Source organism: Spermophilus citellus (assembly GCF_964194105.1).
Source record: "Spermophilus citellus genome assembly, chromosome: 10".
NCBI classification, from domain to species: domain Eukaryota; kingdom Metazoa; phylum Chordata; class Mammalia; order Rodentia; family Sciuridae; genus Spermophilus; species Spermophilus citellus.
The window spans coordinates 82,912,582-82,931,555 of record NC_138197.1 but is presented as its reverse complement, the minus strand read 5'-3'; the positions used below and the strand labels follow the sequence as shown (position 1 = coordinate 82,931,555).

Genomic DNA, 18,974 nt, shown 5'->3' with positions numbered 1-18,974 from the left:
TCCCTCCTACCAGGTCTATTTGCCACTTTCCAAGCACAACAAAGGCCACCTCCAAGCCAGCCCCCATTCTCCACCACCCAGTCACCATAGATCCCGGCCAACGTTCCAAAGCTGTGGGGGGAGCCTTCCACCTCTTAAATCTCAGGCCTGCTCAGAATGCAAAGAGGATTCCTCCTCCTGTTCCCATCACATGGTATTACTGAGGGGTATCAGCAGATGGAGGCTGCCTTTTATATGCAAATATTTGGAACCCATTAATTCCCCAGTTCCTCCCTCTTATAAGACCCTGTCCATACCATCCAAATGGCAAATAAAAATTCCCACCCAGCTAGCACTATGAAAGACTATAAGCATGGTTAGAGCCTAAAGCCTGAAATTGACTTATTTTTGACACTTCAGTGGTGATTCGGATGGGTAAGAACCAGACTCTCTGAGAGGTAGATGACTTAAGGCAAAAATCTCATAAGGAGGAGAAAGGCATTTTATGTCTAATGAGGAAAATGATAGCTAACATTTATTGACCTCTGACCATGTGCCAGCACCGTGCTGGTGCTGAATGCTTTATGGAAAAATCTCATTTGGCCCTCGCAGGAACCTTCACGGTCTGCACAATTATTATTCCAGACTTACAATTAAGAAAAGAGGGCCTCCAATAGGCTAACGAGTCTTTCCAGAGCCACTCGTGCGCGTGGTGGGAAAGCCAGGGTTGGAATCTAGGCAATCCACACCCACACCCTGAGCCCTTTTTTTATGTGCCATTAAAGAGGTGAAAGAATCAAGAACTGTCACAGAAATGGCAAGGACAAGAGAGAGAATCGAGGATTTATGGGCCTCCTCCTGCCCGGACTTTCAAGTAGGTGATTGTGAAAAGAGCTTTTGGCCTTCCCGTGGTTCTTCAGTCCCTCTTCCCTTTTTGTTTTCCTTTTCAGCCCCTGCTGTCCTTTTTTGGCTCCCTTCCCCTTCAGAGCACAGCCCTGTGAAGTTTGCCAAGTCAGATCCTTCCCCAGCAGCCATTTCTCTCAGCAGAGCTTTGCTGATCAATATTGAAAGCTTCAGCCAGAGAAGAAAAATGTACTCAACATTCAAAACTTGTCTCCTGGGGAGAATCTTCCTCAGGAGAGAGTGGGCACTTCAAACCACTCCAACAGTTCCTTAATATGGCCTGACCAGGCAGTCCTGAATAAGGCATTCCATAACGCCCTAAGGCTGCTCCACATCTAGCTTCCAGAAACACCAGGCTCCTCCTCACCCTGCCTTATGGTTCCAGTTGGTATATAACAGGATCCAGTTCCTGTTCCCTGCCTTCAGCTGCACCCTGTTCTTTACTGCTCCCCTGCATGTTTTATGCATGTGTTTTATGTTTTAACTCAAATTTTCTCCCTACATCTCTCTATGGCACATATATGCCCTTGTATTCAGCCTCAGTACCAAAATCAATAGAGTCCTGTTTTACTGACACAGTAAGCATGGTTTTTTTTTTTTTCATCATTACTAACCTACGCAGCTCTTGTAAGATAGAAATTTGAAGTAGAAATGGAAGGAAGAAGATGCAATTCTTTCCCCTTCAGTTGTTCCTTTTTTTTCTTTTTCTTTTTCCTTTTTTTTTTTTTTTTTTTTTTTTTTTTTGATTCTGGGGATTGAATTCAGGGGCAAGTCACATCCCCAGCCCTATTTTGTATTTTATCTAGAGACAGAGTCTCACTGAGTTGCTTAGTGCCTCATTTTTGCTGAGGCTGGCTTTGAACTTGGGATCCTCCCACCTCAGCCTCCCACACCACCCGGATTACAGGCGTGCGCCAGTGTGACCAGCTTCCAGTTTCTTTTTGCACCAGTCTTGATGATAAGCAACCTTCAAATGATTTCATGCCTGGGACAGTGTGACTCATGAATGTAGATGCTAATGAACTCTAAGATGTCCACTAGCCTCCAGTATGAAGACTGAAGCAAATAGCCTCCCAAGAATTGGGTTCCTGGGGTTGTTCTGAGCCACCAGTTTACAAGGAAAGCTTCCTACAGATGACTTCATCTGACCCAGTTGCTTTCGTTCCAATGCTGGCTCTCCTGTAGCATGATCAACGTGTCAGCAAGCTGGTTCTAGAGCTCTGTTGCACTGTTCACCTATCAAATGCAGTGTCTAATCATTCCCCTTCAATTGTCCAGTAAGACAACTGTTGGACAGGGAGGAATATCACATGCACTAATGAGGCCTGGCAAAGAAAATTCATGTGAAGGAATCTCAACTACTGGGAATGGTGCATGACCAAGAGATCCTAGGGATTCTCCCTAGGCTCTCCCTCAGGTTGGATCAGTCCTTCCCTAAAGTACATGGGTACCCGGATGAGAGCAGATACATGACAAAATTCAAGTTTTATAAGGAGGAAATGGCTGTGTAGCCTTACCACATAAGAAAAAAAATGTGAAGTTAATCCTTATACTACTAATGTGACAAGTGGATCCTAACCCAAAATCATCATTAACATAAACATGCTCTAGCAATCGAAAATAGAAAGCCCGTAGTATGTTAATCAGCTTTTCATCACTGTGACAAAATCCCTGAGAACAACAACTTACAGAGGGAAAGATTTGGTTTGGATCATGGATTCAGAGGTTACAGATCATGGTCAGTTGACTCCATTGCTTTGTACCTGAAGTGAGGCAGAACATCATGGTGGCTAGAGTATGATGGGAAAAAGGCTACTCAGCTCCTGGTGCCAGGAAGAAGAAAAAGCAAGAGGAAAAGGCTGGGGACAAGGTATACACTTCCAGGTCACTTACCCAGTGACCCACCTCTTACAAAAATGCCCTATCTTCTAAAGTTTCCACCACCTCCTGATAGTACCAATGGCTATGGACTAAACCCTCAACACATGAATCTTGAGGGACATTCCAGTTCCAAACTGTAACACCAGATAAAGACAGATTTTAAAATTTCTGTGGATAACCTGGAGCACATAATAAAATGCTCTCTGAAAAGCAGCTTATATCTTATTTTCAAACCCACCCTGAGAAAGAATAACTGGATCCAGTTAAAGACTCCCCAAAGAAAACCTGCATGTAACAGAAACAGATTGAGATGAGAGTTAAATGTGTGAAAATAGAATTGTAAGGTTGCCCCGGAAAAGAACCAAATGAAAATTCACAATAGTCAAACATTGTCACTGAAATAAAGTAGCTCGCTAAATGGAATGAACAATAAATACTGAAGAAGCTCTTAGATGACAGAGAAGTTGAAATCTGGGAGGTAAAGATGGGAAGGCCTAGTTAGAGTTTATGGAGAATATATAAAAAAGTTAGAGCAGAAGCAATATTCAAAAAGTTCTTGGCTGAGAATTTTTCAGAATTAAATATTTTCTGTTTGAAGAAATAAAATGAATTCTAACCATCAGAAAATAAAAAGGAATCCCCATTGTTAGTGGAACAAAACAGCAAAATAGCTGGATATAGTGGCACATGCCTACAATCCCAGAAATAAGAGAAGCTGAGGCAGGAGGATCCCAAATTTGGAATCAGCCCGGGCAACCTATCAAGATTGATTGATTGATTGATTGTACTAGGATTTAACCCAGGGGCACTAAGTTGCATAGGGCCTAAATTGCTGCAGCTGGCCTTGAATTTGCCACCCTCTTGCCTCAGCCTCCCGAGTTGCTGGAATTACACAGGTATGCACCACCATGTCTGGTGAGATACTCTCTTAGCATAAAAAACAAAAGGGGCTGGAGATGTGACTCAGTGATAGAGCCCCTCTGGGTTCAGTCCCCAATACCAGGAGAAAAAAAATATGAAATGCTACCAGTTAGAACAGGAATGATAAAATAATAAAGGAATAAATGATAAAATAATAAAGGAATGATAAAAGACAGATTTCTTCTCAGTAAGACTAGAAACTAGAAGTGGAAAAGAATCTTCAAAACTGCTAAGGGAAAATAATAGCTAATCTAGAATTCTATACCAAAAAGATTATTATTCAAGATAAAAGGCAAAAAATAACCATTTTTGTTGTTTGAAGGCTAGCCTTAATAATGTCACATACCATTATTAAGAGGATTACTAAAAATGTACTTCTATAGAAGGAAATTTAATCCAGAAGGAAGGAATACATAGAGGGAAAAAAAGTGTGTTGGGCGCAATGGCACACACCTATAATCTGAGCTATTCAGGAGACTGGGGCAAGAAGATCTCATGTCCAAGGCCAGCTTCAGCAACTTAGCAAGACTTTGTCTCAAAAAAAAAAAAAAATAGACTGGGGATGTAGTTAGTGTTCAGTGATAGAGCACCCCTGGGTTCAATCCCTAATAGCACCCAAAATCCTTCCAAACCTGTTAGAGGAGGAGGGTATTTTAAAAAGTTATCAATCTGACAAGAACAAAGGGAAGCTGGTGTGTGGCTCATGTGTAGAGTACTTGCCTAGCGTGAGTAAGGCCCTGAGTTGATCACCAACACTGCAAAAAAGAAACACAAATATTGAAAGTACAAAATGTGTGTGTGTGTGTGTGTGTGTGTGTGTGTGTGAAGGAGGGGAGTAAGTTCAGCTATACCTGTTTTTACAATAAACAAATTACTCTCACTCTCTAATATTTGATTTTATTTTCATTAGCCATGTGCCACCAGTGAAATATAATTAAAATAATGCAAAGTTTAAAAAGATACCGTTAACTCAGGATGAGGGATGGGAAATCACCTTGGAAGTGGAAATAACTGAATATTTATGGAGTCCTTCCTAAGCCTTTTTTTTTTTTTTTTGAGAGAGAGAGAGAATATTTTAATATTTATTTTTTAGTTTTCGGTGGACACAACATCTTTGTATGTGGTGCTTAGGATGGAACCCGGGCCGCATGCATGCCAGACAAGGGCGCTACCACTTGAGCCACATCCCCAGCCCCCTTCCTAAGTCTTAATTGAAGCCCACAAAGAAGACAAAGTAGCATCTAAGAGAACTTGTGCCACATGCCAGGGAAATACAGACTCATGAGGAGAACTTGGACTGTGGAATGTCATAAACATCCAAAAAAGAAAGGAAGATTCAAGAATACATCTCCAGGATAAAAAAAAAATGGTCAGTGGAACGCCAGGCACGGTGGCGCACACCTGTAATCCTAGCAGCTCGGGAGGCTGAGACAGGAGGATCTCGAGTTCAAGCCAGCCTCAGCAACTTAGCAACTCAGTGAGATCCTGTCTCTAAATAAAATACAAAATAGGGCTGGGATGTGGCTCAGTGGCTGAGTGCCCCTGAGTTCAATCCCTGGTTAAACCCAGTCACCATCAAAAAAAAAGAAGAAGAAGAAAAGAAAATGGTCAGTGGTATTTGTGCTGGAAATAATATTGAGAAGCTGCCTCTGGACCAAGCTTTTATGAGGACGGATTGGGAAAGGTTTTGGACCTACTGATAAGAGACAGAGGAAGAAAATAGGAAGCAAGAAACAGAGAAAGCAAGAGTGGATTTCTCTCTCAGACGATTTCTCTCTTCTGAGAGAAGACAGAACAGAAGGTGATGAGAGAAGCAGCCTCTGAGGAAGTCATGTTGGAATGAGCGACAGTCATATTTAACAATAAGACCTTAATGATAAGGAGCCCTCAGAGTTTCCCGGGTAACCAGCTTCTCTAGGTGACCTAATGCCTGCTTTTTAAAATACCAAAGCTAATTTTGACCATTTTTAAAATACCAAAAGTCACTAGCAGTAGCAATACCAGCATGGTCTCTCGCCTTCACTGTGGATGATGCTCTTTCGTGACTTGAACAGAGCCAGTGAGACGTCCTCAGCTAACCTTGTTTTGAACTCAGCGGCTTCTCCAGGACTGAGGGACCTGTGGAGGCCTTTTTGCCTCCAGACATAAGAGCTTCAGACAGCTGTGTCTGGAGTCCTCCTGTCTGCTTTCTTGACCTCTTTGAGTGTCTTTTATTGTCAGCCATATTTTTGTCACAGCTTGCCATAATTTTGTACATCTCGTCGTAGGCTCATGAGCGGGGTTAAGGTGTGTTCGGCTCTGATGACTATTGACTCAGCCAGGTTTCTGGACAGCTGAGGTCCAGAGCCTGGTCAGTCACCAGGATAATAAACATCACCTTAGCATTGGCCTCTGTCTGCATGGTTGCATTTCACATAAACAGTTTAATATAAAACGGAGAGTACCCTGTGGTGAGCATCTGAGAGGCTCTTTTGAATGTAGTATAGGAGTTGCAGCATGTGGATTTTGAGACAGTTATGAGTTCAGTCAAAGGTCTTTTTAGATGCCTTTCTGTTTATTTCCTAATCTCAGAAGAACAGTTGGAGGATGAACTGGTTGCATCTTCCCTCAAGTAAAAGTGAGAAATTTCTGCCTCAGAACTCTCAATACAGACAGAAAACAGTATCTTTCCCACCCAGCGACTCCCCATCCTCTAGGAGGAAGGGGATTCATTTTGCATTAGGCACCATGTCCTCTCTTTAGTGTATGCTACCCTCTGTCTGCTCCCCGGGCTGCACAAGAAGACTTGATTCTCACACACTCTATGACTTAGAACCTTCACAATCCTGAGATCATTTGCTACAGGCCTTGTTCTTAAAAACAGGTCTTTTTCACATGAGCATTTGTAAATTGAATAGGCGTTTTAACAGAAGGAATAGAGCATTGCTTAATGGAAGGAATTCTCTAGTTCAAAGTTCAGAAGACTCAACTGAGATTGAGTCCGTGTGGGGAAAGGTCACTGGCAATATCAGGGTGGTCCCTTATAAAAGTCTATGGCTGGCTTCCAACAGCCTTAGAGGGACATGGTTAGCTTCTTGGTGATTTACCAGACTCTGGCTCTTAGCTTTTCAGGTTCAGAACTTGATTTAATCAAGAAACAAGGAATAGATTCATTATCAGCTGGGCTTACCTTAACTAAGCTCCCAAAATTGATAAATTGATTTGTAAACCAAAATGCAAGCCCAACACAGCAGCACACACCTGTAATCCCAGTGACTCGTGAGGCTGAGGGAAAAGATCACAAGTCCTGGAAAACTTAGTGTGACCCTGTGAGCTAAGTCATAACCAATGTGCTAATAAGTTCAATATAAAAAAAAAAAAGGGGGGGTAGGGATGAAAAAAAATTAAAGCCAGTTAACATTATACAGAGAAGTGTAACTGACTTATATCCTTAGACTACAAATGGCTAGCTTATTCTTCCCCTGTGGGCAAGCCTACACAGTGAGGCAGACTATAATCAGAAGGTTATTTGTCGAATGTGAAATCAGAATACAGGTGAGTCATGTTTACGGGCATAGGCTGGAGAGTAATCCATCCCACACCAATTAGGGCCCTGCCACTGGAACTTAATTTCTTCAAAGTGTGTCAGCGTAGATTCTGTCTAAGCTGATCAGAATTTTGTATAGACACCTGCCAGTATTTTGTCTCATTTTTTTATGTTTCCAGGCTAACAGTGCCCACACCTACCAAATCACCTTCTGTGTTAGACTTTGTCTACATGTTAATGCTTTGCATCTGCTTATCAGGTCATTCTCTCTCTTTTTTTTTTCCCTCATTTTATAGTTTAAATCACAATGAGGCAATCTTATTTTCAAATTCTTGAGGGATCCCTCGCTCTTCTTACATTGATCTAGAAACTATGACATTAGTAAGTTTGAGTGGGGCAGTTCGCCCACCAAGGCTTATCTGTCATTCACCTAAAATAAATTTTAAAAAGAGTTTGACTTTTTTGCTATGACACATGTTCTATTATTAATACATTTCTTTAAAATCAACTCAATTTTAAAAACTTTTTTATGTTACTTTATTTATTTATTCATTTGTTTTGGTACCAGGAATTGAACCCAGGGGCACTTAACCACTGAGATACGTCCCCAGACCCTTTTATTTTTTATTTTTTTTATTTTGAGACAGGGTCTCACTGAATTGCTTAGGTCTTCACTAAATTTATGAGGCTGGCCTCGAACTTGCAATCTTCTTACCTCAGCCTCCTGAGTCACTGGGATTACAGGCATGCACCACCATGCCCAGCTAAAAATTTTATTTTAAAAGGAGATCTACCCCTACCATAAGTGGAAAATGGCTATCCTTTGTCACAAAAAGAATATAGCCCTAAATATAAATACGTTGAAAACAGAAGTTCTTGTTTTCCCCACTTAACCTCTTTAGCTAGATGCTGTTTGCCATGGAAAGCTCTGGGATTTAAGATACACTAGCAACAGACTGAGACTCTCCTCAATGTAATAAGCAACACCAAAATAGGAGCTGGGGCCATAGCTCAGTGGTAGGCCCTGAGTTCAGTCCTCAGCACCAGAAATAAAAATAAGATAACCAAGCAGTAGAGTAATTTAGGAGATACAGTTAATGCCTTGCCCATTCACCACCTAAAAAATAATCTCACATCAGGTATCCCACATTGGGGAAAAAGATGACCTCATCTTTCTCTGAATTTAAAGGTGTTTGAAAACTGTTCAACTGTACTGGTGCGTCCTCGGCAACCTCGCCTCTCGCCTGACCCAGCTGCCCTGGCTTCTGCCTGATGCTGTTCTGACTGTCCTATTCCTGCCTCTCCCTGCACAGGTACACACTGGCAGCTCAGGACCTGGTGATGCGTGCCCGGGGTGTCCTGAAGGACAGAGGATGGCGGATATCGAACGACCGACTGGGCTCAGGAGATGACATTTCTGTATATGTCATTCCTTTAATACATGGAAATAAACTGTCATGAAAATGACCCAGGGGATTGGGAGGACAGAGGGGAAGAAAACTGGGATGCCTCTGAGCAGGGCGGAACCGGGAAGTGCCCCAGCTGAGTTCCAGGTGATGCAATCTCTTCCCAGCCCAGGTGGGGAGTTCTTTGCCAAGAGGCCTCTGGCTACGCTTCAAAATGACCCTTAGGTTTCCATCTCCTTAGTAACAGGTCTGGACTCAACAAGAGCCGGGAAAACAAAGCCTCCTACTGAGTGTCATATTTTGGTTGGTTTTTAAAATAGGCCTCCTAGGTGGCTCTTGCATTTGGGGCACATACATCCTATTTATTTGATCTAGAGTAGCTAGGGCAGAGCCATGTTCAGATGTAACTGGCAGAAGACTCCTCAGTCTGTCAAGCTGCCAACTTCTTTACGGGTTAAAAGTGCCGCATTGGAAAGTTGGGGATCACACCTCAGAAAGCGAAATCGTCCACCTTTAGAAAGCTCAAGATGAATTTCAGGGATTCTGCCTTCCTCTTTCTCTCTCTCTCCTTCCCTACCTCTCCCCCCTCTTTTTCTTTCTTCTCTATTCTTTTGTGGTATTGGTGGGGTGAGGCAGGGATTTTTTTTTTCTTTTCTTTTTGACATTCCTTAAATCTTGTTTGTTTCCCTTCAGTAGAACAGGACGGGGACCTTCCAACTCCTTTCCTGAAGAATTTTTGTGTCTAAGTCCAGCCTGGGCTGGGTTGTCCCCACATCCCACAGCCCCCACCACCCAGGTAGCCATCTGGACCGATGCCCTGCATGACCGACCATGTCTCTGTTGCATACCAAGTCGTGCTTTCTCACCAAATCAGTGTTTTCTTGAAAATGTGGGTGTTCCGTTGGACCAACAGTTCCTCTGTTATCTCCAGCGTCCCTCTTTGTGTGGCTGCGAGAGTCTGGATTTTCATCCTGGAATGTTGGCCCCCTTCCACCTGCAGTGTTTAGAAAGTTTGGAGCAGTTTAGAAAGTTCTTAATATCATTCAGTTCACCGTACCTCACTTGAGGACAGCTTTGGGTCCATGTTTCATGAGCTGTGACTGTCCTCCAACTCCGTCCAGAATAAATATCAGTTCCGTCGAGCAGCAGCAGTTGTGTTTCTGCTGTTTGGTGCAGAATCCACTCTTAATCCAAGTGAATTCAGATTGGGTAGGCTAGTCTCCCTCATGCTTACCTCCCAGTCTCTTCTCCAGAGCATCATGTCATAGCTACCTACGAACTGGGACCCCTCTGCCCACTGTGAATCCACCTCTGTGCACACCTCACAAGCACAGCAGCAGCAGCACACACTGGACCCCCTGAACACCTGTCACTTCTCTGCCAGGAGGAATGGCAAAGTCGATTTTAAAAAAATCACTCCCGTCTCCCTTCCTGCCGAAGAGGGGTTGTCACCATTTTGACAACTTCATGTAATTCAAACACTCTTCCAACCCAATAAAGAAGGTCGTGGGGTGACTTCCCCAAACTGCTGGAGAGCCAGTTCCAGTTGCCATGTTTGTCTGAATTCCTTCGCCAGAGGAGAGGAAACAAACCTTTCCTCCCAGGGAGTGAATCACCTACATTCCTGGAGTTGTAGGTATTGTCTTAGGAAAGGCCTGGAGTCTTGCTTCTCAGGAATGAATTTGTTCCATACTGTAGAATCCATGTCCTGTCTTGCGGGTGAAGCACTGTGGGAATTTACCCCTCCGGGTGTCTGCCACCCTGTTGCCTGAGGCGAGCTGGGCACGGCATTGTTAGGAGCCATCTCCATCTGATCGTGTGTTTCCTCTGCCTTCAGTAAATCTGAGCTACACTGAACATCTCTGTGGGAGACGTTGGTGGTTAGCCATTTGCTTCACTGGAACAATATGATGCTATGGGGAAACTTTCTGCTCTTGCCCCAACTCTCAAAGTTATATACAAAATAGAAACTTGAGAAAGTCCTGCATGGAGGACCCTGAGCCACCTCCTTTGGGATCTTTCCTGTGTTATTGTTGTCTTTTTTTTTTTTTAACTTTCTTTCTTCTTTCCTTTTCTGGACCTCTCTCTGGGCCCTACCTTGAGCTTCTCTAGTCTTAAGCCACTGGAGTCAGAATTTGGGTGTAGATATCATGACAACTTTCCACTCAATTCACTAATTCATTTACTGCCAAGGCCAGTCTCAGGAAAAACTCTGGAAATCCCCACATTCAAATTATCCTAAAATCTTGAGCATTTAGTCCTGCTGGTTTTGGTTAGAAAGGTATCCAGGAATTCTTCCCATTAAGTCTCTTTAGAAAGATCTTAGTAGCAAGCTAAAGCCGTGTTTGTGTTTGGGGGATAGGTGGAAGACTGCAAATGAGGTGAATAAATCAAAAGTGGAAACAGTGATTTGTTAATGCCCATGGCAGATCTACCCAGCACTGGTATTGCTGTGTGAATTGAGCTCACTCCATTTTTGGCCTTATTTTCCACCCAGGCCCCAAGTCACCCTGTCCCAGGACAGTAACTGTGTCTACATAATGGGTTGGACCTCGGAGCATTCTTGGAAAGGTCAAAAGACAACACAGAATTCTGCAGAACATGTTTATATGTGGTTCTGAAATCTTGTGTATCTGACTTAAAGCCAAATCTGCTTGCCCTAATAGCCTCAGAGGAAGTCTTGTGTAATGAAAAGCATTTGATTTCCTAGTCAAGTCTTAATGGTTGTCTTGGGGGTTGTGTGGCTACTTCCTTTAATGAAAGTCTCTTTCCACTCTAAATCTCTTTGCTGGGCTGGCCCCTGCTCTTTGGACTGTTTGAGACACCCTTTCTTAAAGAGTGTGAACTCACAGTCCATCTGTCTTCCATAGAGCTTTGCCAGACAGCTACCAAAGCGTGAACTTTGTGACCCACGAAGCCAGAGCAGGGTTAGCAGTCAGAGAGGTGGAGGGTGGTCCAACTGTGGTTCTGCATGCCTGTTCTTGAAGTGGGGTGGGAGAGGAGAAAATCTGGCTAGGCCAAGTACTCAGCCGTCTAATAGGTCAAAACCTAAGTGGGACTTCTGGTATTTTCTATAGTGTTCAGCTTTGGAGAATTTGGAGTGTTTCATTTTTTAAATTCCTAGCAACTTGCCTCCATGGGACTGAGTGAAGTCAGTGTGTCCACGCTTACTCTTCTCTGTAAGTATTCATATACTCCTTGGGAAGAATTTGAAACGTGGGTAAATATTGGTGGGAAAGAATGAAAGTCCAGGCGACCAGATTCAGCCCCAGATCTTGGCCATCTGAGCAGGGTTTTCAGTTTACCAAGAGCACTAGTATGGAAACATCTGGGAAAAGACTCCCACGTCTTTAAAAAATTTCTTATTTTCCTCTTGTTATCCCTTTCCTCACCTCTTCCCTCACCTGCCAGTCAGCTATATTTATAAGGCCACAAGTGGTTAGTGGTTTTGTTTACACCAGTTTGAGGGTCTAACCATTCCTTAAAGTGATGCAGCAGTCCCACAGTTTTCAGAGGGAATATGTTAAGCTTGGTGAGATTCTAATTTCAGTAAGTTAATGCTTCTGGAACAGTTGGCAAAAGTAAGGAGATTCATCGCCTATGCAAGAACAACCATCCTGACCTTAAAAGATACTAGATCTAAGCGGGGCGTGGTGGTGCATGCCTGTAATCCCAGCAGCTCTGGAGGCTGAGACAGGAGAATCTCGAGTTCAAAGCCAGCCTCAGCAATAGTGAGGCACGAAGCAACTCAGTGAGACCCTGACTCACAATAAAATATAATGGTTGGGTACCCCTGAGTTCCATCCCTGGTACAAAAAAAAAAAAAAAAAAAAATACCGGATCTAAGAGAATAGTAAAAGTCTCTGGCTCCAGGAGAGAATTTTGTGTTAGGAACTCAGATTTTTGAGGACTCCCAAGTGCAGAGAAGTATAGCCTACACACCTCACCCACCTCTCTGGCAAGCTTTGGTTCTGTGTGGTGACATGGCTTATATGTATACACTGGGATTTTCAAAGGACACTACATGAGCAGCTCAACTTGCCTCTTGCGTGAGCACCATGGCTCTTTGTCAGACTTGAGTGCCAGTCTAGGGAGCGCTGCTCTTTCTGATCCACAATGTTATCTGTGTAAATAGCTTTAATTTTCCCTCTGCGTCTTAGATGAAGTTTTGTTCGTGTAGCGACCAGGTAGATGTGACCGAGTAAGGCTGTGAAAGTGCTGTTGTTTTCTCCTGTGATGTACTTGAAGAAGAGGAACCTTGTGTCCTCCACTCTTCCCATCTCCTATGAGTATTTTGTGTTTGTTTTGAGGAGTCCTGAGGTTACTCTTTCACTTCGATTTTGCCTCCAGTTTTCTTTGTTTCTTTGGAGACCCAGGGAGGCCCTGATGAGGATCATCTGTCAGGAAATGTGTCATGGGTTGGGTTTCCAAAACTATCCTACGTACAGTGAATTGAGAGGAATCTGCCTGGAAATGGTTTCAGAACCATGTACCTTTATGCTTTGTGATTGTGAAACATTGACTTTTGTAACCCAAAAAATGAAAACTGTTTAGCAAAGGGGATCTATTTTGTGTGTTTTGAAACTTAGGTGCAATGTCCCCTGGAAGAAGCTAAAGAAATGTATATGCTCAATGACATTTTAAAATAAAATATTATATATATATATATATATGTATATAGGAAATCTTTAGCAAAACTTTTTTGTGTCTTGTCTTTGAATTCACTATGAAATTTCTTCATATTGGGTAATGGAATGACATGAAATTAATGGGTTAATGGGAGATTATCAACTATGAGCACAGAGTCAAAACCAAAAGGGAAGGGCTGCCAACACCAACCCTTCACAGCAGCGAGGCCTAGTGCATTTCAACTAGGCCTCTGGGGGAACTACCATGGACAGGCATGTAAATAAACACAAAGAATTCAGAAGAAAAAATTACTCCCAGGAGGTAATCTTAAGCAAAAGGGCTAGTACTTAATGTTGCTGAAGACAGTAAGAATCAAGACAACCCCTAATCACGTAAGCATTTTAAACACTTACCAAGTGTTAGTAAAATGTACCGTCTTATACAGAAAGGGCACCTTAACAGGTGGAGTAAAGCATCCAAGAATGCTAATTCTGCTTAGTTCTAGAATTCAGGAAGTTAAAGACAATCTAGAAAATATCAACAAACTGTTAAAATATGATCAAAGTACATCCCCCCATTCCATGGGAGCTACTTTCTAGAACTCCTAGTGGATGTACTTACCCCTATATATATATTATATATTTTTTCTTTACATACATACTTATGATAAAGTTTAAATAAATTTATAAACTAGGAACAATAAGAAATCACAAAACTAATAAAATAGAACAATTGTAACAATAAATAAAAGTTATGTATTATTTATTCCTGAAATTTTCCATTTCATATTTTTAGGTCACGGTTAACAGTAGAAAATCTTGGAAGGCAGGGGCTGTAGCTCAGTGGTAGAGCACTTGCCTAGCATGCATGAGGCACTGGGTTCAATCCTCAGAACCACATAAAAATAAAGTAAAGGTATGTGTTCATCTGTAACTTTAAAAATTAAAAAAAAAAAAAGAATGGAAAGAGTTCATCTTTGGATTAGATTCCTAAAGATTGGAATGTCTCTATGGAAAATGGAGGCATCTTGGAATTTTCTACGAGCTCTGTTCAGTTTACCTGGTTAGCTTCTGAGAGTAGTAGTTTATCTGCCAACAATGCCTGTATGTCTGGATGCAGATATTCCCCATCCCAGAAAGAAGTGGGGTTTATTTCCCTACCTCTTGACTCCAGTCTGGCTTGAGACTCACCTTGATTAATGGACTACCCAAGTGACATTCTGAGACATTCAGCCAGAGAGGGGTTTCATAGCACCTGCTTTCACTCTTGGAAGCCCATCATCCTGTACATGACAGACTTTGATTATTGAGTAATAAAAGGCCATGTTGGAAAGAAGCAATGCCCAGGCATTAAGAATTAGGCCTTCAGTCCCTAAAGCCCCAACTGAGTCACTGCAGGTAATACCATGAAAAAAGGTAGTCCCAGCAGCTCTGGACTGTCCAGTGCATTCCAGCAGAGGCCACAGATACCATGGAGCAGAGAAGAGCCATCCCACAGAGTCCTGCCCAGGCTCCTGGCCCACAGAACCAGGGCAAATAAAGTGGTTTTTGTTTGAAGCCTCCATGTTTTGGACAATTCATTACCTATCAACAGATAACTGGAAGGCTGGGGTGTAGCTCATGGTAGAGCACTTGACCAGCATGTGTAAGGTCCTGGGTTCCATCCCCAGCATTCCAAGTCGGGGAGAAGGCAACTAAAATAAGGTATAGAGGGAACCTGGCTCTGGGAAGCTTAGGGTAAAAGGATTAAAAATAAAAACTTGGAAAATGTATGTAGTTCAGTAGTTGAGTGTGTACTTTGCATGTGTGAGGCCCTGGGTTCAAACCACAGCACCACCAAAAAGAAAAAAGAAAATGACTTTCAGAAAATACACCTGTGACTTGGTAAATAATCCTCCATGTGGAACCTGGTAGGGGAGAGGAGAACCAATTTATAGCTGTAATGCAGACACCATGCTGATCCTCTACGTGTATACATATATCCCTCTACTTTTTTTTTTTCAACCAGGGATTGAACCAGGGGCACTTAACCACTGAACCACATCCCCAGCCTGTTTTAATTTTTTAATTTTGAGACAGAGTCTCACTCAGTTACTCAGGGCCTCACTAAGTTGTTGAGGCTGACTTGGACCTTGGATCCTCCCTCCTGCCTCAGCCTCCCAAGCCACTGGGATTACAGGACACACCACCGCTTCCAGCTGCCTTTAGTTCTTCATGCCACTTGTATTGATCAGTAGTAATCCAGGAAAATGAGGACCATTGTGGGACACTGAGCCCAGAAGGAGAAAACAAAGTTCCTTAATTCCTTGCTTTGGATAAGACCTTCCTATGTTGTAACATTTATCACTCCTAGGATTTTTGGTTTCCAATATTGTGTTGCTTGAGAGTGTTAGGGAAAACAAGACAATTTTAAAATAATATGTGAGTGTATATATTTTTTAAATCTCATCAAAAAAAAGTTATCATTTAAAAACCCTATCTAGGGGCTAGGGTTGTGGCTCAGCGGTAGAGCACTTGCCGAGCACAGGCAAGGCACTGGGTTCGATCCTCAGCTCCACATAAAAATAAACAAATAAATAAAATAAAAGGTATTCTCTCCATCTGCAACTTATAAATAAATAAATAAATCCCTATCTAGCACACCTGTAATCCCAGAGGCTCGGGAGGCTGAGGCAGGAGGATCATGAGTTCAAAGCCAGCCTCAGCAACTGCTAGGCGTTAAGTAACTCAGTGAGACCCTGTCTCTAAATAAAATACAAAATAGAGCTGAGGATGTGGTTGAGTGGTCAAGTGCCCTTGAGTTCAATCCCCAGTACAAAAAAAAAAAAATTTAATGAAAAAATAAATTAAAATCCCTATCTACAAAATACTTCAAATTTGTAGCCATTTTCCTCTAACTAAATGACAAGCCAAAGAATGAATTATATATCCCAGCAATTTAGTATCTCTTTTAATTGCTTTTTCTATCATTAGAGTCTTAAAAAGGCTGCTGCTGGCTCCATGTATCTCTCCACATTTTCAGTCTCTTGTCTTTCAGTTCTGACAAGGTTTTTCAGCCAGCTAACCTGCCTTGATTAATTGATTCCAACTAGGTCATCCACAAGAGATTCAGGGTATGTCCAAGCACAATGTAGGGGCAGAGTGTACCTCCATTGTCTTCCAGGGACCAGGTCTGATCAGGGCTTTGGAAGATCTGAATGCACACTTCCCTAAAGGGGGCATATACATCTGAGCTTTTTTTTCCCCCCATCTTCTTTTTCAATGTTAATATTTGCAAATTTAGTCAATATGAAGTAAGAGTGGATGAGCTCATTTAGAAGGCACTATTGTGAAGTGGGGAGTTGGACAGTGGTTGACATGAGAGTGGGAGAAAAGTGAAATCACAACAGCAAAATATCCCAAATCAAGTCACCTCCAAGCCTTTAAACACTTCTGGGATCAATATGCTCAGTAACCTCACATCACTTATTAAAACAAAAGAATCCTAGAACCTGCCAGCAGAGGTCTTAGTGATTCTATGTTAGCCTGTTGAGTTTGTTCAGTGAGGAAAAAAAAAAGTTGGGAGAAATTTCTGGAGAACTGTAAAATCTCCACTGTCATTATTCTAGGTTAGGAAATGAAATTTACTATTCTTCGAATCCTTAAATGCAAGTCAGAGAACATTTGGCCAGTCCACTATTTTTTGTTGTAGATGAACACAATACCTTTATTTTATTTTCATTTATTTTTATGTGGTGCTGAGGATTGAACACATACTAGGCGACTACTCTACTGCTGAGCCACAACCCAAGCCCCCAGTCTACTATTTGCAAAGTGGAACTTAAAGAAAAATTAACAGCAATATAGGTCTCACACTTACAAAAAAGATAAGTACTGTCGTTTGTATTACACGCCTTTAAATACAATGTAAAGAAACTCATATTAATAGATGCAATATTTATAATGTATGTCTTGGAATTGTTTCAGAGCAGTTAAGGGGGAGGGCTGGATGGGTTTATAGATAAAACAAGATTGACCATGTTAAAGTTATGCAAACTTGGGAAAATAGGATGACTACATGTTTTCAATGTCTTTTCTGTAATATCTCCTGCCAGGGCCACCCAAGGATTATTTAGTTATTAGGTTATGGGTCAGCAAACTTTGGCCCAGCAGTAAATATTTTAGGCTTTATGGGCCATTTGGACTCTATCACGACTACTCAACTCAGCTATCATTACATAAAAGCAGCCGTAGACCAGCTAAACTAAGGATCTCTTCTAAGGCAGTGTAAAGTCAAGTTTTAGGTCTTTACCAATAGAATTGATTCCTTAAAATGTAGCCTTATCTCACTTCTCTGGTGGGAAAAAAATAAAGAAAATCACACATATTAATGAACACTAATGACCTATTGAGTCATAAACAGAGGACAACTTAGAAATTTGCTGGTTTCTTTCCTCAACAGTCCTCTCCATCTGGCTTTTAGCTGTACTGAAGATGGCTACATCATGGTTCTGAAGCTGTCTCCTTAATACTAACACAGCATCAGTAATATAATCCACCACCAATTCTAAATGGTTAATTTTTTTTCTCTAATTTGCAAGGAGTAAGTTAACTCCTCGTTTGTCAAACTCTAGCCATGAGGCAAAGAAAAACAAACATGGAATTTGTCCTACTATGTATAATGCCCTATGCAGGGCACTTGAGATCTGGATTCTTTTATCCCCTTCTGAAGTAAAAATTATTATCTTTTACAGACCAGAAGATAACCTTATTGTAATCAGAGAGCAAACTTTGTATAATTTCCATTCTTTTACATGTATTGACATTCATCTTATGGCTTAACATGATCGATCTTGAAGAATGTTCCATGTGCACCTGAGAAGATGTGTGTTCCACTTTTGTTGGATGGAACATTCTATAGATCTCTTTAGATTTTAGTTAGCTTATCATATTACAGTATTCCTATTTCCTTGCTAATCTTCTGCCTACTTGTTCTATCCATGATTGAAAAGAGATAATGAAAGTCTCCAACCGTCCTTGTTGCATTGCTTTTTATCTCTTCTATCCTGTAAGATTGTGCTTTATGTATTTTAGGGCTCAGTCTCTGTTGTTAGGTGCATGTGAGTTTATAATTGTTTTCCTCATTGATTTATCTCATTATCACTATAAAGTGTCCTTCTTTGCCTCCAGAAACAGTTTTTGTCTGAAGGCTATTCCACATATTTATACAGCCACTCCTGCTCTAATTTGGTTACTTTTTTCATAGTATAACTTATTTCCCATGCTTTCATTCCCACCCTATTAGTGTTTTTTATTCTAAAATATGTCTTTTAGAGAGACCATAATTGAATCATGTTTTTTAATTCATTTTGTCAATCTCTGCCTTTTGATTAGAATGTTTCATCCACATAACATTTAATGTAATTATGGATAAGACAGGACTTATTTGAAGCTATGGATGTAACTCACTGCACTGTCCCGTTTTGCTTTTTGTTTTGTTTTGTTCTTTTATTCTTTCATTGCTGCCTATGTGTAAAATAATTTCTAATACATAATTTAGTTCCTAATTGTTTCTTTATTTTTGAGGCATTTTCTTAACAGTTGCTTTGGCGAATACAATTAACATCTTATTTTAAAACAATCTAGTTTGGATTAATGGAAACAATTTCCATAGTATTAAAAAAAAACTTTGATCCAGTATATACTTCCATTCTCTTCCTTCTCATTTCATGTTATTATTTATCATGCAAA

At 41.4% G+C, this 18,974-nt stretch overlaps 1 protein-coding gene across 1 annotated transcript in view; it reads left to right on the top strand.

The window, feature by feature from the left end:
* PPM1H (protein phosphatase, Mg2+/Mn2+ dependent 1H) overlaps positions 1–10,040 on the top strand; it is a 256,215-nt gene extending 246,175 nt beyond the window's left edge. Inside the window, exon 10 of the mRNA XM_081311513.1 lies at positions 8,524–10,040. Coding sequence (XP_081167639.1) covers positions 8,524–8,671 — 148 coding nt within the window. The 3' untranslated portion in view covers positions 8,672–10,040. The remainder of the gene's footprint in view (positions 1–8,523) is intronic.
* The last annotated feature ends 8,934 nt before the right edge of the window (positions 10,041–18,974 follow it).